The 15,768-nt window shown below is 38.4% G+C and overlaps 1 protein-coding gene across 1 annotated transcript in view; it reads right to left on the bottom strand.

Moving 5' to 3' along the window:
• Positions 1-10,797, bottom strand: part of LOC112436027 (uncharacterized) — a 32,735-nt gene extending 21,938 nt beyond the window's left edge. The window contains exons 1-5 of the mRNA XM_024805216.2: positions 10,552-10,797; positions 9,697-9,924; positions 9,307-9,460; positions 9,035-9,107; positions 8,446-8,788 (exon numbers count right to left, since the gene is read on the bottom strand). Of these exons, the coding sequence (XP_024660984.1) occupies positions 8,446-8,788; positions 9,035-9,107; positions 9,307-9,460; positions 9,697-9,924; positions 10,552-10,646 (893 nt within the window). The 5' untranslated portion in view covers positions 10,647-10,797. The remainder of the gene's footprint in view (positions 1-8,445; positions 8,789-9,034; positions 9,108-9,306; positions 9,461-9,696; positions 9,925-10,551) is intronic.
• Positions 10,798-15,768: the final 4,971 nt, after the last annotated feature.

The following is a 15,768-nucleotide window of genomic DNA, read 5'->3' as shown; positions in this document are numbered from 1 at the left end:
CTGAATAAATGGCTTATATCAGCATGTGCTGACCACTCAGTGCATTTTATCGACAACTTTAATATTTTTTGGGAACGCAGGCATCTGTTCAAAGCAAATGGATTTAATTTTAACAAGTCAGGGGTGAAACTGTTCACCTCCAACTTGTTTTATTCCATACGTCATCCATCCGTGCTTGGTGCCAAGGCTGAGATAAACGAGGAGTTATCTCATAAAGAGGAACAAACAGTACTCCAAGAACAGACAAAGCCCAGCAGAAACCTTGAGGAGGAGCTCCATTTGCCCCCACTCGGGAAGAGCCTCAGAAAGGAGAGACATCCATGGCATCTGAGGAAGAGCCTCAGAAAGGAGAGACATCTAAGGCAAGAAGAGGGGTCCCTATTTGCCTCCAACTCTCTCAACAACACCAACGACCAGGACAAGGGACCACGACCTTCCCCAGTCCCCCAAACCCTTGACAGGCCATCACCCTCCTCCCCCTCCCTTTCTCCCTCCTCCCCACACCTGAAATTCACTGAGGAGATGATAGAGCGGGTCAATGCTGGGCTCAGATCTACCCCCCGTCCCAATCCCTTTTTGTCCCCCATAAACCCCCCACCAGAGCGGCCAAAGGTTCACCATCGAGCCCCACCCTCAACAGAGCAATCGAAGTCACATTGCCCAGCCTCGCCCCCCTTAGTTCCTCTTCATGCCCTGTCTCCGCAGTCTGATATGTGATATGTGAAGGGTCCGGGCTGTGAGGATTATGGCAGTGATGACTTTTCCCAGGAGAAGCTGGGACCCTGTTTACTAGAAGGTTTTAAAATTTCTGTACTTTTAGGTGACAGGAGACATGTGGCCTGGTCAAAACACAGAGAGCTGCACTCTAAAAGATCTTTAAACATAGTAAACATACCTTGTGTGCCACAGACTGCTCCCAAACATGAGGGGACAAGTAATACCTCTAAAACACTTAAGTTGGCTTTATTAAACATTAGATCTCTAGCTGGGAAAACATTTTTAATTAATGATTTAATCACTGAGCACAGCCTTGATTTTATGTTTTTAACTGAAACTTGGTTGGACCAAAGTAACAGTGGAGCTGTTCTCATCGAGACGACCCCTCCTAACTACAGTTTTATCAGTGAGGTCAGGGCGAGCAGGAGAGGAGGAGGGGTTGCTGTCTTATTTAATGAATCATTTCAATGTAAGCAGCTATCTCCTGGAAGTTTTCAGTCTTTTGAATATGTGGCTTTACAGCTGAAGGCCCCATCCAAAGTTGTGTTTCTTAATGTTTACAGGCCTCCCAAATACTGCACAGACTTTTTTAATGACCTCAGTGAACTGCTGTCTGTGATCTGTGTTGATTTTGACTGTGTAATTATTGTTGGGGATTTTAACATTCATGTGGACAACCCTCAGGACAAAGGGACTAAAGACCTGAGTGACACTCTGGGCAACTTTGGGCTGACTCAGCATGTAACAGAGGCCACACATAATAGAGGACACACTCTTGACCTACTGATCTCCAAAGGCCTGAGCATTTCAAAGGTTACTGTGTCTGATGTGGGCCTGTCTGATCATTACTGTGTTTTCTTTGAAAGTAAAATCTCAGCCCACACAAATATATCAACAACAGTGATCACAAAACGGTGTATAACTGAACACAGTAGTGCAATTTTTAACCAGGTCTTCCCATTAACACCTGACCTGCCCAGAGGGTCAGTCAATGAGCTCGTCAATAGCTTCAATGCTAACATGTTAAATGTAATGGACACTATTGCTCCCATTAAGGTGAAGGTTATCTCTGGAAGGAAAAAGTCTCCATGGAGAAACTCCACACTGGTGAAAAATGAAAAAAGAGAGTGTAGGAAAGCTGAGCGCAGATGGAGAAAAACAAACCTCCAGGTTCATTATGACATTTATAAAGAGAAACTTCACAATTATAATTTACAACTGAGGAATGCAAGGAGGTCCTACTTCTCTGACATCATCACTAAAAACAGCCATAATGCTCGGGTCTTATTTTCTACAGTTGACAGGCTAACAAACCCTCCTGTGTCAGTGGCAGCTGAACTTCATTCGACCATGGCCTGCAATGACTTTGCCAAATTCTTCACTGAAAAAATCCAAAAAATTAGACAAGCAATTGGTACATCAACAGCAGATCCAGGATATGTACTGTGTCCACCAAAAAACTGTTTAAACACCATGAAACAGTTTCAACCTATTAACAGCAAAGACCTGGAGGACATCTTAGGTCAACTGAACTCCTCCTCCTGCTGTTTAGATGTCCTGCCAACAAGTTTTTTCAAAAAGGTCTCAAAGACTTTAGAGTCAGACCTGTTACAGATCGTCAACTTTTCTTTATTATCAGGTGTGTTTCCAGAATCACTAAAAACTGCTGTAATCAAACCTATACTGAAAAAGGACAATCTTGACAAGACACAAATGAACAACTACAGGCCAATCTCAAATCTCCCGTTTTTAAGTAAGATCATTGAAAAAGCAGTTTCCCAACAGCTCAGTTACTTCTTAAAACAGAATAATTGCTACGATGCCTTCCAGTCAGGTTTTAGACAGAACCACAGCACTGAAACCGCTCTGACCAAAGTGTTTAATGACATATGTCTGAATACAGACAGTGGAAAAATGTCAGTCCTAGTTTTACTGGATCTCAGTGCAGCATTTGATACAGTTGACCACAACATATTACTCAAACGACTGGAGAACTGGACAGGTCTTTCAGGAACTGTACTAAACTGGTTCAAAACATACGTAGAAAACAGGAAATACTTTGTATCAATAGGTAACTTCACATCTGAGCAGACAAGTATCACATGTGGAGTTCCCCAAGGTTCCATCTTGGGACCCCTTCTGTTTAACATCTACATGCTCCCACTGGCACAGATTATAAACAACAACAAAATAAACTATCACAGCTATGCAGATGACACACAAATATATATCACAATGTCACCAGGAGACCGAGGCCCTGTACAGGCTCTTGGTAAATGCATTGAGGAAATCAATGACTGGTTGTGCCACAATTTTCTCCAGCTAAACAAAAACAAAACTGAGGTAATAGTCTTTGGCGCCAAAGAAAAACGATTACAGGTCACCAGAGAACTTCAATCTATACATCTAAAAACCACAAACCAGGCGAGAAATTTGGGTGTAGTGATGGATGCAGACCTAAACTTAGAAAAACACATTAAGACAATAACAAAGTCAGCTTACTATCACCTCAAGAATATATCAAGGATAAAAGATCTGATGTCTCAACAGGACCTGGAAAAACTAGTCCATGCATTCATCTTTAGTAGGCTTGATTACTGTAACAGCATCTTTACAGGTCTACCTAAAAAATCAGTCAGACAACTACAGCTCATTCAGAACTCTGCTGCTCGAGTCCTCACTAAGACCAAAAAAGTGGACCACATCAGTCCAGCTCTGAGGTCCTTACACTGGCTGCCTGTCCGTCAGAGGATAGACTTTAAAGTTCTGATGCTGGCCTATAAAGCTCTGAATGATTTAGGACCAAAATACATCAATGACCTCCTGACCCAGTATGAACCATCCAGATCCCTCAGGTCATCTGGATCCGGTCTTTTATCAGTTCCCAGAGTCAGAACCAGACACGGAGAAGCTGCATTCAGCTTTTATGCTCCTTATATCTGGAACAAACTCCCAGAAAGCCTCAGATCAGCTGAAACACTCAGTTTATTTAAATCCAGGTTGAAGACTCACCTGTTCTCAGCTGCATTTGAATAAAGCACCAAATCCACACTTTAAGCTTAAATTTCAAAACTTACATTTAACTACTGATTTTATCTACTGTTCTGATTTTATCTGTTTTGATTTTATATACTGTTGTTTGTTTGTTTGTTAATTAGTTAGTTAGTTTATTTGCTTGTTTTATTCAATTTTAAATCATGCTTTTTATTTGTTCTTGTTTCTAATGTCTCTGTAAAGCACTTTGAATCACCTTGTTGTTGAATTGTGCTATACAAATAAACTTGCCTTGCCTTGCCTTGCCTTGTGCGCATGCATAGAAACAATGGGTAGGATGGTTTGTCAGGTAGGATGGATTCCCAGAACACCGGCTAAAGACAGGCTGGTGAGCTTCCAGAGCTATCACTGACTCCACACACCAAGTTTCAGGTGTCATCACGCAAATTGACCAAAAGAAACCAAAGTTACAGCCCCTCTGATTTTAAAGGGCCAGAGACCAATTAAATTCTCCATGCGCACGGCAGAAAAGGGCCATTGCCATGTAATTGTGTGGTTAATTCTTCAAAAAATATATTTAATAAAAAGCATTTTTAGGCCTATTAATAAAATTAATTAATTTCTGCTTCTGTGACTGACCAGCACCCACTCCATGACATGCTGGTCAGTCACAGGAGCGCGTTCAGTGAGAGACAGATTACCGAAAAGCACCACTGAACGACACAGGAAATCATTCCTGCCTGTGGCCATCTCCCTGTACAGCTCATCCACTTAACACACTGTTTACTGCAACAGCTGCACCCTTCTTGCACATATTCTTTTTCAGCTACTTATTAATAAGTAACTTTTATGTATATATATGCCTGTATATATTGTGCTATTCTTAGTTAGCATATTATCTGTCTTTGTTAATGTTTGTTTATAATGGAGCACTGTAACGAAAAATAATTTCCCCTAGGGATCAATAAAGTATTCTGATTCTGATTCTCTTTAATACCTAAAAAAATTCAACTGGTATGATGTCCAATTGTGTGCCAAAATTGGACATTTTTGTACAACGTCTGGATATTCATGTATTGACAGGCCTGTAATTTTTCACTGTTTCACTTTAGAAACATAACTCTTTGCACAGATGATGTTTATATATTGGTTACTGAATTTCTGGAATCAAATGTGAACTGAGGCACATTTTTAAAAGGGTTATATGCTAAAAATAAAAAATTAGGCGAGGATAAAATCTACTTACTTTTTCTGTGTTCCAGTCTCAGTAACTTTGACACAGTAATATCTGCTTCAATACTTACACGTCTGATGAAATCTCACAAGTGTTAGCTTTATTTCGATACCAAGATTGTAAGGACAGAGTTTGTAATTGCAGAGAATTATTAAATTAAATTTGGGCATTACATTTTCGAGCAGGAAGCTCAAAATGTAACAGATTGTGTTATTAACCTCTTGGGGCTTAAGAGGTTAATAACACAATCTGAATTAAATTACCCAAACTGAAGTAGATTGCCACCCAGAGGATGGTATAGCCTTTACTTTTGTCAAAAACCAAAGCCCACTGAGCTATAAATAATCACAAGTACTGCAATGTTAAGGAAATGAATGTGATCAGGCTGCTCACAACACTTCCATAGCAGTACTTTACAAAGACAGAAGCCAAATAAAATAAATGAGCAATTTGCAAAATGTGTGCATTAATTAGAAATTATGACTTTTGTTACTTTAACATTTTTTCTCTTGACTTCATGTGTGTAAATTTATGTAGGAAAATTTGAGAAATAAACGGTATTCTGAAAACGTGAATCACATGATTGATTATATGATTATAATTAGCTGACATCAAAGCTGCTTGCTGTAGGGGGCATCTGGTTAGCAAAGATAATGAACAACAAAGTTAGTTTGATCCTGATTCCTGTGCCTTTAATGCGCTCAGGCTCTGTACTACAGCAATGCACCCCCTATTACAGAAACGTTGTTAGGGAAACAGCATGTTTATTAACTGCAATATCCTCATTTGAGGGCAGAGGAAAGTCTGGACAGTGAAGCACGACTTACCTTCTCCACCCCCTTGATAGGCAAGGTGTTTATGAGAGGTGACTGCTTCAAACTCTGCTTGATACAAAAACAGTGAAGAATAGATTAACCAAATTCAGCACTTTCATTGCACAGCTGAGCCACCCTTCCTCTGTGGTTATCAGAGTGTGACAAAATGATTACCTGAAGTACGACATCACTCTTATATTAATTTCGCAGCTATGTTTAGGGAATAAGGTCACTAGAGCTGCATTCTTCTTGTGGCAACAGTGCTGTCACACTGATGCATTTTCTAATCTGAATAGTTTTTATTTAATCACTGATACTATCAAAAGAACTGCGATAGGCACAAAATGTCAAATTTTTTATTTAGACATTCAAATGCCTCAAAACAATATCAGCAGTGATCTAAGCTGTACATTATAGTTGTTCTGTAATATAAACAGCGTTATAGTACTGCAGTGCAATATATTAATCTATTTAGTTATAAAAATGACTGAGTTTTAACCCTCTCACACCACATGTTTACATGTGGTTGTGGCAGTACTCTAAAAAGTTGGAAAAAAGACACATACAGTGTCACCTGGGGAACTGTACCCCAGGAAATGTAGGAATATTAAACTAACAGGTTAATTTCAATAGTTTATTTAACAAATCATTAAATCAAAAATAGGACTGACACTGCAACAATAACTTTAAATGAACTACTTAAAACAACCAAAGCAAAAAACAAACAAACATGGCAAATCAGTAAGTTAAAAAACTGAACATTTGTGGGGTAAACATATATATATATGTATGTATATATATATATATATATATATATATATATATATATATATATATATATATATATATATATATATATATATATATATATATATATATATATATATACACAGTGTTGGGGAGTAACGGAATACATGTACCGCCGTTACGTATTTAAAATACAAAATATGAGTAACTGTATTCCGTTACAGTTACCGTTTAAAAAGGTGGTATTCAGAATACTTTACTTTGTTGAAATAAATGGATTACACTGCGGTACTTTCCTGTTTCATTTTGTCGCGGGTCAGGACTGTTTGGGTTTTGTTTGACAGCTACGTTCTGTTGTTCCAGGCGGCAGCTTACGGTTGCCATGGTTACAGGGCGACGCTCTCTCTCTCTCTCTGCGATTGTGTGTTTCCTGGGTGAGAGAGCGCCTTTTCTTTGTTGTTGTGCTAAGCTAACAGGCAGAATGCTACAAGCATAGCTCTAAAGAATGTAGCATCATGGCCAGTGTAGTTCGTGCTGCAGGGAGAATGGACTGCCATACACGTTATGGGTCTGTGAGCGCGAGGAGGGAGAAAAAGGGGAGTGGAAAGGTACGAGTTGTTATCGAGGAAAAACGGGAGCTGGAAGCATGTAAATATAATAATAACCACTGCAGCCAAGAAGAGTGCCTGACGAGCCCAGTTGTAAGTAAGCTATTAAGACTCGACTGTACACCGTGTTCGTGTTTTCCTCCGAAAAAAATAAGTTCCGTTGGAGCAGCCTTTCAACGCCTCTCTCTGTCTCTCACAGGCAAAGTTGACCCACACAACAAAGTAAAGCTAGTTTTCGGATACGAGCCGACAGGGACCCCGCCGTATTAGTCAGAGGTCCCTTTACTACAGTTCGGAGTCGCGGACCTTCAGTAATAGTAATAAATCACACAGCAATGGTACATTCACGCTGTTGTAAAAAGCACGATAATATATTAAGTAATCCAAAGTATTCAGAATACGTTACTGTCATTGAGTAACGTAACGGAATACGTTACAGAATACATTTTGGGGCATGTATTCTGTATTCTGTAATGGAATACATTTTAAAAGTAACCTTCCCAACACACACATATATATATATATATATATATATATATATATATATATATATATATATATATATATTAACTGCACTTAATTAATGCAGTTAATTAACTGCACTTAATTAATGCAGCACTACGGGCAATACCTACAACCACGATTACCGACACTAACAAGCTGATCTACAATACGGCAGCAGTGATCAGTGAGATGCTTGGCTACAAGTTGAACAGCGACAAGGGGCAGTACCCTCCATGGAGAAGGAGGCTAGAGGGCAAGATCAAAGTAGCACGGAGGGAGGTTAGCCAACTAACAGAGTTGCAGAAAGGTGCGACAAATAAGGTGCCTAAGAAATACAGCAAGCTGTCCATACCTGAGGCCTTGGAAACTGCCAAGCAAAGACTCACAGCCTTGGCCAGCCGCTTGAGGAGGTACACCAGAGAGATCAAAGGCAGGAGAATAAACCAGCTGTTCTCCACAGAACCAGCAAAGGTGTACTCTCAGTGGCAAGGGAACAATAAGAGAACAGCACCACCAAGGCTGGAGACGGAGCAATACCGGAAGAGCATATGGGAGAAGGATGCAACCCATGTCTAATATATATATATATATATATATATATATATATATATATATATATATATATTAGATATATATACTCTAATATAATACTCTAATATAATGCGCTTCCATGTCTGTTTCTGGACAGAATTTTGTAGACTTCAGTAAATCACTGTGCTTCTTTCCTATTTTTCCAGCAAAATACAAAGAAAGCAGGGGTGGCTCATGACTTTTGCACAATATAGCTCAAAAGATTAAAAGATACAAACATGTACAAAACACATACCTGTAGGATGTGCTGGATAAACTTGGCTGGGTAGGTCCATTGGACACACTGGAGGTGTTACTAGAGAAGACACGTGTGTCACCAGTAACACTGGCAGAAGAACCCGCTGATAAGCCAGGTGTGTTGTAACTGACAAAGGCAGATGTTCCACTGGAGTAAGGCTCATCCTCATCAGTAGCAACGACAGCAGGATTGGTGGACATTGTGAGGGTGTCAGCAGAGATGGAAGATTCAACAGTACAAACATCTTGGGTTGCAACGCACCAGATGACCTCATCATCAACAGACATGGACTGTGCGTTAACAATGGGAATGGCTGAGGGAACTTCTTTAGAAATTTCAACTGTGAGAACACAAAGAACAGGAGTTTAACTTTTGAATAACATCTCATCACATATATAGCTTTTGCTTTTCATGTATTTAGGGGTACATTTCTTCCTGCTCAAAATATTAAACTAAATTTAAATATGATTTTAACAAAGACTTGACACTTAACTAAAGACACAATGGCTAAGATGACTAAGTAACAGACACTGAACCAACTTAATTTACAGTTTATTTGGAGCGACTTTTAGATAGGAATATTTACCGCATTTGTCAGAATTCAACGTTTCTGTGAAATCCTGCCTGCTTGTATGGCTACTCTCGCCATCAGAATATGTCTGTAAATTAAAACAGAGAATACATTTCATTTTACTGACAACAAAATGTCATAATAAATATTAGTAATATGTTTATGTATTATGTATTAAAACATAATACAAGTGACAATGTTTAAGGGAGTTTAAAATCCATCTTTGCCTTTTTCACTCTCATTTTATGAACATACATACATTTGCTGAAATGATCAGGATTACTTACTGATTCATTGTCCTCACATAAGATGACCTTGTCAGGTCTGACATAAATTGACTTCTGATGAAACAGTTTTTTCACAAGGTCTCCATTCAAAGTCTGTTTGGAAGTGAGTGATGGCTCAACTAGTTTGGTGTGGCATGCCAGCAAAATCTGTAGCCTAGGGGAGGAAGAAAACATAGTGTATATGAAATTTTTGTTAAGGCTAACAGACTACAATACAATACAATACATTAAAAGGCTTAATTTTTGTTAACTCTAAAAGATATCAATCCAGTCATCCGATCGGTGCTCCCAGATCCTTTTTGGAAATACCCAGAGTTGACCTTTAATAGTATAATAATCTAAGTAACAAAAAATTTATTTATTTTTTATAAAAAAGGATCTAATGCTTACCTGCATCCTTCAAGAACTGGCTGGAAGGCAGTCCTTATTGCCTGCATTACTTTGTCTGAGTCCCAGTCACAGCTAAACTCCAGTGCAGATTTTATATGTCCATTTTCAAAAAGCCAAGCTTTTTTGTTACGCCTTGGCACATGTGTAGTTAGATGGTCTGGCAAGAGAATCACTTCTTTGGTGAAAGACTGAGCCACAGAATGTGACCTGCTTAGCTGTGCTGGAAACCTAATGGAGGATAAAGGCAAATTAAACATTTCTGCATGTAATATACTCACACTTCTCTGATCAATGAAGTACATTTAATTAAAAAAATACACCATGCTGTACACATGTCTAATCTGCATTAATAAACACCCTCTAGCCCCATGGTAGCTAGGATAGGCTCTTGGAATCCTGAATTGGATAAGTGGAAGAGAATGGATGGATGAATGGATGGATGGATAGATGATGGAAGATAGTGGGATGGGTGGGTGGAGAAACTTAACAATCACATAAACAAATGTCTTCAATTCACGGAGTACTTTTTGTTGCTTTAAAAAAAGTTTCATTAAATTATATACTGCCAACAACTATGTATTGTAACAACTGATGTGCTTTGCTTTTACACAATGTTTGCAGATTAAGCTTACGGGACGTGAAATATTATAGAAATCGCATGTTTCCACAATTAAACAAATTAACTGTTGTGCACAGTTTAGTCTCCACGTCCACACGCTGTCAGTCTGTCGCACAGTTTTTTTGGTTTGTTTTTTTGTGATATTTTTGTTTACTTAGCTTCGTCGAGCAATTGAAACCTACGGGCTATTACTAACCTTCCACTAGTAATTTCAGTGCATTTAGTTCTGGTCTTACCTCTTCTGCCTTGGGCCCTTTCGAGTAAAAGGTCTAAGATTGTAGATGGGACCTGTTGTGGGGCACTCCTGTGATGTGGAAGGCACATTCTCCATAACGTTAGCTGGATAACCAGGGGTTATCTGACCGGAGAGGTTCACTGCATTTGGTCTTCCACGATGAAAAAGTGAATAAATTTCTTCATCAGTAGTACGATGCGGTACACTAGTACAAATATTAGGTTGGCCAGAACATGCATTTGCCAGGGTGTTAATTAGCTCCTCATTCCTTAGAATTTGAGCCACAAAATTCCGTGCGGACCTGCTCATAGTGCCATTCCTCGCAGGTACAAACAAGGAAAACACTAGATGGCGCAAGCGCCTCCGTGACGTCAAGCTTCATTCTATAGAAGATCAGAAGATCATTCTATATATTCAAGTTTCATTCTATATATTCAGAAGATCATTCTATATATTCAGACTTTGGTTGGAATATATATATAATATTTTCCTAAAGGGCATTCCATAACACACACACACACACACGTATATATATATATATATATATATATATATGAATTTAAAAAAAATTTAATTTAAAATTTTTAAAAAAGTTTAGGCTTCTCAGCAACATGGAAAAAGTGATATGGTCATGACTGAATTATTAATTACGTACTAATAATATAATGTGAATTTGTAAATTGGGCAAAAACTGCTGTGCCACCATATGAAAAAAATAGACTCACTTAAACCTCTTTATTAATGGAAAATTAAGATTCATAATATAAATATGCTAATACTTGTAGGTGCTTGTCTTCTGGGTTTTGAAGGTTAGAAGGTGGACAGAATGAAAACAAGCGGTTGTTTTCCCTCGATGGTAATTATGCTCCATGCATGATCAGACACACTCTGCTGACGTCCAAACACTCACAAACCCTCCACAATAATGGATGCTGACTGAAGAAATCATTTGTTTTGGGATCTAATTATTAATTATCGGCTGTCTGGGAAACCTGGCTGAGTTTGGATTTCACAGACTCCACTGACCCAGCAGGCTGACTGGCGGCGGCCTGACAGCGGCTGTTGCGGTGTGCTAAGCGCGGTCGCCGTGCTTCATCCCAGTTGTTGTGCACAGAATAAGGACTCGTCACGGGCACTGACAGGGCACTTCACCTCTGCCGACACACTGAACAACCATTATTCGTAGCTGTCTCTCTCTTACAGTCACACTCAGTTTCACAGCATCCTCTATTGCCGCTATTCTGCGTCACATTTAACAAATAAACAGCAACATATTGAAGCTTATATGCATTTATATGTGCATTTATGGTAATATGGACCCAATTACTCAAAAGTTAATTCGAAAGTGATCTCATCACGCTCTGGCTCTCTAGCAAATGAGCATAATCTTTTCTGCAGATAATCTAATTATGACTAATTGTATCTGAGCAGCTCATTTTGATATCATCTAGAGAGGGACACTGTCAGTCTGAAAATGAAAGCAGTAATTTGAAAAGTTTTAACGGTAATAGAAAATTTCTCGCCTTTATTAATTTGTTACCGGGCAGAAAAAATAGACTTGATACAGAGATAACGATTTCATTATAGTGTAAGGTGCCCATGTTCATGCTCTTTAGGCCATTTAGTGGCTGTATAGTCCTGAGTACAAACACTATGCACATCAATCATCAGTACCGTCTTAATTTAATCCAAGCACAGTGAAAGGGGAGCTTTACTAACAAAAGCTGGAACCAAAAAGTAAATTAATGAATCATGTGAAATTATTAGTCCAAAATGCAAGGACTGAAAACTTCAAATTGGTTGAGTGCTTATCGACTCTATTTGAGTGCCTTCTTACTACGGTACACGCCTCGTTCCCACATGTGCCTTTTTCTGTGCTGTTGCCTTTTTAAACTTCACACACTCACACTGAATAATGAATGCATTTTGGGCTATTTGGAGGGTCAGTATCTTGCACAAGGGTACTTTGGCATGTAGACTAAAGGAGCCGGGGACTGAATCACTAACCATCCAATTGGTAGATGACCCGCTATACCTTCTTAACAGAGCACAAGCAGGGAAAACAGGAACAGTGGAGAAAAGTGAGGCAAAGAAATATACTGGGCACTTTTCATTATGCTAACTTGCACTGCTTCGCATCGTGCGATCAAGAAACTGTTCCCCCTCCGCCATCATGAAGGATATTCTAATTCCTTAAATGCACCTTAAGAAGATGAGGGGAGAGAGGCTTTTGGAGGGGAAAGTGTTTGATTAAGTGGACACTTTGCCTTCGACATGGTCAACATAGACCTTAAAAGTGACCGCTGACTTGTTTTTTTCCTTCTCTGCCACTTGTGTATAGAACTAAATGATGGAGCCAGATGTCAATTTGAAAGTGCCACTGAGTTGTATTGCAAAACAGCAGCTACAATGGTGATTACCATCTGTTAGGATTGTGCCAGCATGTTAATCTTTTAGAAAAATCCATATGGTGTTTCCAAAACAAACTAGGTTGAGCTATAGCAAAATTGGCCAACCACTTGGACAACAGTAAGAAATACCAGGGCGATTGAATGTGAAAATCTCAGTGGTATGGTTAGAGTCTATGGATTTTATTGTTATGTTTGGCGTTATGACTCTGTAATTAAGATGAATTCTTAGTCCTGCAAACCACAACAAGCACAAAAAGGAAAAATCTCTGAGTTGGAGAATGATGTGAGAAAAGACAGGACAGGAGAGGAAGATGACAGGTTAGGTTTAAAGGTAAGGACTGCTCAGTGATGCTTGATAAACTGCAGATTTAAAGCTTAATGTTGTAATTTTAATCACAAGCTATTCTATTTTTGTGTTATTCTTTTTTTTTTTTTTTTTACTTTGATTTTTATAGGTTATTTTGACATTGTGGACATACAGTAAAGAAAATAACAAACAGACATACATATAAACAAACATAGAGTCTGGAGTTTACATATCTTTCTCCATTTATCACATTGCAGAAAAAAAAAAAAAGAAAACCTATTATGTTATTTCATTTGTGTCACTTCTGAATGTTTTCCACTTCCTCCATAGTCTGTCGTATTTACCTCCCATCAGTCTAATGTTGAGTGTTATTTTTTCCATCTCTGAGATATCCTCTACAATACTGATCCAATCCCGCTGGGTGGGAGGATCTGGATGTAACCACTTCTTTGTAATTGCTTTTTTTGTTGCGGCCAGAATTATTTTGACTAAATACACGTCCTCTTTTTGTATGTATTCTTTTATGTTTCCTAGATACATCACTTGGCAAGTATTTGGGAATGTATAACTCAAAATATTATCCATATTCATTTTTAAGTCTTCCCAATACTTTTTAATTTTAATGCATTTCCAGAATACATGAGAATGATCCGCTTCCATTTCTCCACACAATCTCCAACAATTTTGTAAACTTGAGGTCAGTTTGCTTTTTATTTTGGGTGTAATGAAAAAACGTGTCAAATTTTTCCAACAAAATTCCCTCCACAACGGCGAATTAGTTGTACTGTGTTGCAATTCACACATATTGAGCCATTCTTTCTCTGTTATTTTTATGGTCAGTTCAACTTCCCATTTCTTTTTAATATAGAGTGTTGAATCTTGTCTATTTTCTTCTAATGACCTATAGAAGGTGGAAATAGTTTTAAATTGTTTATTTTCATAGCAATCTTTTACTTTTCCGACAACCCCCAGTGGTTTCCCAAGCCAGTCAGATTTTATTTGTTTTGCGTAGTAGTCCCTAACTTGCAAATATCTAAAGAAATCTCTATTTTCCAATTTGTATTTGTTTTTTAGTTGTTGGAAACTCATTAGTCCTCCGTTTTTCATAAGGGTACAAACTGCTGTAATCCCTTTTAGTTCCCACTGTTTGAATGTTTGGTCCAATTGTCCTGCCTTGAAATTTTTATCATGTCTAAACCATCTGAGTATAAATAATTGTTCTTTTAACTGACATTTTTCTATTACTGTGTGCCATATGTCTAATGTAAATTTCACAATTTGATTCATTCCACTTTTATTCTTTGTCATTAAATGTTTGTCAGAGATAAAAATCTGAATGTTGTTTCCCTCGATTTCTTTCTCAATTTCCTTCCATCTTGCCTCATATTCTGGTCTACACCAACCAGCAAGTGGTCTGAGTTGGGCTGCATAGAAGTATTCCCTTAGGTTCGGCAAGGCCATCCCTCCCTTGCGCTTCGGGAGTTGCAGTGTTGTTAGTCTTATTCTGGGCTTCTTCCCACCCCAAATAAACCTTGATATCATCTTGTCCCATATTTTGAATTTTTTTTGAGATATAGGAAGTGGGAGTGACTGAAACATGTATAACAGTCTTGGGAGAACATTCATCTTTATTATTTGGATTCTTGAGTAGAAGTTTGTAGGTGTTGCCAACCACCGTTCTAGATCTTTTCTAATGTTGCCCTCCACCTGATTATAGTTTATGTCCGCCATATCTGATAATGATTTTGTCAAGGTTACGCCCAAATAGTTCATGTTGTTCGAGTGCCAATTTAATTTGTATTCGTCTCTGATCTTTTGGGAGGGTATATAATTGAATGATAGAATTTGTGTTTTGGATACATTAATTTTATAGCCTGATAAGTATTCAAAGGTATGGAATAGTTGCATCAAAATTGGGAAGCACTTGTCAGGGTTTCGTAGAAAAATAATAACGTCATCAGCAAACAATCCAATAAGGTGTTTTTGTCCAGCAAGGGATACCCCCTCCAACTTTGAATGTTGTCGCACTGCTTGTGCTAGTGGCTCAACATATAAAGCAAAAAGAATTGGTGACAAGACACAGCCCTGTTTTGTACCTCTATATAGCCGAATTCTATCTGTCAGACTACCATTCACCTTGATTCTAGCTGTAGGTTGATTATAGATTGTCCTTATACATTGTATTGAGCTGTCCTTAAACCCGAATTTTTCCAATACTCCAAATAGGAAGAGCCAGCTTACGCTATCAAATGCCTTTTCTTGATCTAAGCTAATTAACACAGTACTGATATTCGTTTTTTCTGCATTGTCAATAATGTGAAGGACTCTCCTTATATTGTCCTGTGCCTGACGTCCCTTGATGAATCCAGTTTGATCCACTTCTATCAGATCTGGTACAAATTTTTGGAGTCTTTTGCTAATGATCGAAGCGTACAATTTATAGTCGTTATTTAGGAGGGAAATGGGTCTATAATTCTTGCAGTATTCTTTGTTTTTTCCT

This window comes from Maylandia zebra, linkage group LG15, assembly GCF_041146795.1.
Source record: "Maylandia zebra isolate NMK-2024a linkage group LG15, Mzebra_GT3a, whole genome shotgun sequence".
Classification (NCBI taxonomy): domain Eukaryota; kingdom Metazoa; phylum Chordata; class Actinopteri; order Cichliformes; family Cichlidae; genus Maylandia; species Maylandia zebra.
This window is presented reverse-complemented; position numbering and strand designations above follow the sequence as displayed.